This window comes from Urtica dioica, chromosome 8 (genome assembly GCF_054948205.1).
Source record: "Urtica dioica subsp. dioica isolate 48M chromosome 8, U.dioica_male_clone48M_v1_H2, whole genome shotgun sequence".
NCBI lineage: Eukaryota > Viridiplantae > Streptophyta > Magnoliopsida > Rosales > Urticaceae > Urtica > Urtica dioica.
Window position 1 is genome coordinate 38,565,881 of NC_142763.1, and position 2,289 is coordinate 38,568,169.

Sequence of the window (2,289 nt, forward strand, 5' to 3'; positions counted from 1 at the left end):
ATATTTGATATACCATTGTTGGTATATATTTACACATGTATACCATTCTTGATATATTTTTAGTGATGGTTACGGTTTTTATATATAATACTGATAATATTTCTTAGAAAATTGATACAATATATATCATATATGTACACTTTTCTAAGACACAAAAGTTATATACTGTATTTTTTATATATACGTATAAAAATTGAAAAATATATATATGCATATATTATATGTATATTTTTTTTTATATATATTCTGCAACATTATTTTAATTCGGTTTTCCATCAACAAGTCGATTTTTCATCGAAAACGACATTTCATTTGTCATTTTTCACATTTATTCGTTCGATTTTCCGTCGGTGTGTCGATTTTCCGTAAATCAAGACGAAATGACATGGAAGTTCGAAAAGACATCGAAAGCGACGCTTAAATCCTCACTTCAGACCCAATATTCAGAATTTCAGATAACCCTATCTATTAAATAGGATGAGGCAAATATAGTCACTATGGCCCACAAAATACCATTTTCTTTATGACTCAATGCATTTTATTAACATGTTAAGCAATCTCGATGCCCACTGAACATAGGTGGTGGCATGCCACATCTCGAATCACGGCTTGTCTGCTTTTTTTTTTATACAACATTCACCTTCACGGCTTCACTACACACTTATAATTACCAGAAACTTTGCTCTTGATGTGTAAACAAAATGGGCTAAGATAACTATCATCTGAAAAATAAAACTGGACTATGAAGACACAATTTGATGATGATACTAGATATGACGATGTAACTAAATATTTATAACCATCTCTTTATCCAAATAATCCTGAATCGACAGTCGCACGCATAAGCAATTCAAATCACATAAACATCAGAAATCATATCGACGAACAGTCAGGAAAATAATCACGATCAAAAGACAATTGGCATCACAGACATCAAGAGCAAGATAAACAGAACACGTACTTCAGAAACGACTTAAATTTTATTCCAGACGAGAGATACCTCAGTTCTTTTTTTCAAGGAAACGATGACAATTAAAAAGTCACATCCATAAACCATACCACAACCATAATAGCCCACAGTTACATCATCACTAACATGATAACGATCATAACAAAAACCCCAAATTGACGAAAACAGTACTAAGAACCCTAAATCTAAGCGGATATTAGGGCAAAGAGGAGGTAGGTCGATTTGAATTGAACCGCTCAGAGCTGGCCACAGTCGGCGATGACGACCTTCTTGGAGCAGGTTCCGCTTCCGGATCCCACCTTCTCGATGTTCCTGACAACGTCCATGCCCTCGACGACCTGTCCGAACACGACGTGCTTTCCGTCGAGCCACTCGGTCTTCTCTGTGCAGATGAAGAACTGAGATCCGTTCGTCCCGGGTCCAGCGTTGGCCATGGAGAGGATTCCGGGGCCAGTGTGCTTCTTGATGAAGTTCTCGTCGGCGAACTTGGATCCGTAGATCGATTCGCCTCCGGTGCCGTTTCCGGCGGTGAAATCGCCTCCCTGGCACATGAATTTAGGGATCACGCGGTGGAACGACGAGCCTTTGTAGTGGAGCGGCTTGCCGGAGCGACCGACTCCCTTCTCACCGGTGCAGAGAGCACGGAAGTTCTCGGCGGTGCGGGGAGTGACGTCGGCGTAGAGCTCCATCACGATCCGGCCGGCAGGATTTCCGCCAACGGTCATGTCGAAGAAGACTCTGGGGTTCGGCATTTTTCGATCTAGGGTTTTTGAAGGTTTTCTTTCTAGAAATGAAATGGAAGACTGAGATATTTCTTTTTGAAGGGGCTTTGTTGTTTCTCGTGTTAGATGGTGCTGTTTATATAGTGGTGTACGAAGAGGATATCTACTCAGGGTTGATTTTCAACCGTTGGATATTAGATGTGGCGTGATTATGATGGTTGGGGATTAACCGTGGTTGAGTTAGGTTTTTAGGATCCGAGGTGATTACTGGGTATATGCTCTCCTTTTTTTTTTCTTCTTCTTATTGTTACTCCTTTCTTCTCTCTAACTAAACATATTTTTTAGGGTTTTTTTCTACGGTTTCTTTTATAAATAAAATATAACCAAATATATTCACTATGAATTGTGTTAAGGTGTATTTAATAGGGTACTAAATAATTTAAAAAAAATTCAAGTTTTCTCTTCATTAATGAGGATTTTTTTTTTAAGTGCTCCTCAATATTTTTTTTTTTTTATTATATCGCTTCACTAAAAAAAGTAGGCTCTCAGCCAAAGATTAAAATTTCGGGAGAATCGCCCGGTTTCTGTCCGAAAACC

General features: G+C 38.4%; 1 protein-coding gene across 1 annotated transcript; it reads right to left on the reverse strand.

Moving 5' to 3' along the window:
• Window positions 1–961: 961 nt before the first annotated feature.
• Window positions 962–1,831, reverse strand: LOC149389692 (peptidyl-prolyl cis-trans isomerase 1). The gene has a single exon (XM_089624745.1). It carries the CDS (start codon window positions 1,720–1,722, stop codon window positions 1,207–1,209), a length of 516 nt encoding a protein of 171 aa, XP_089480871.1. The 5' UTR covers window positions 1,723–1,831; the 3' UTR covers window positions 962–1,206.
• Between the last annotated feature and the right edge of the window lie 458 nt (window positions 1,832–2,289).

What these genes read in the sequence shown, in the direction of transcription:
- LOC149389692 (XM_089624745.1), bottom strand. Translation starts at nt 1,722, where the DNA reads ATGCCGAACCCCAGAGTCTTCTTCGACATGACCGTTGGCGGAAATCCT.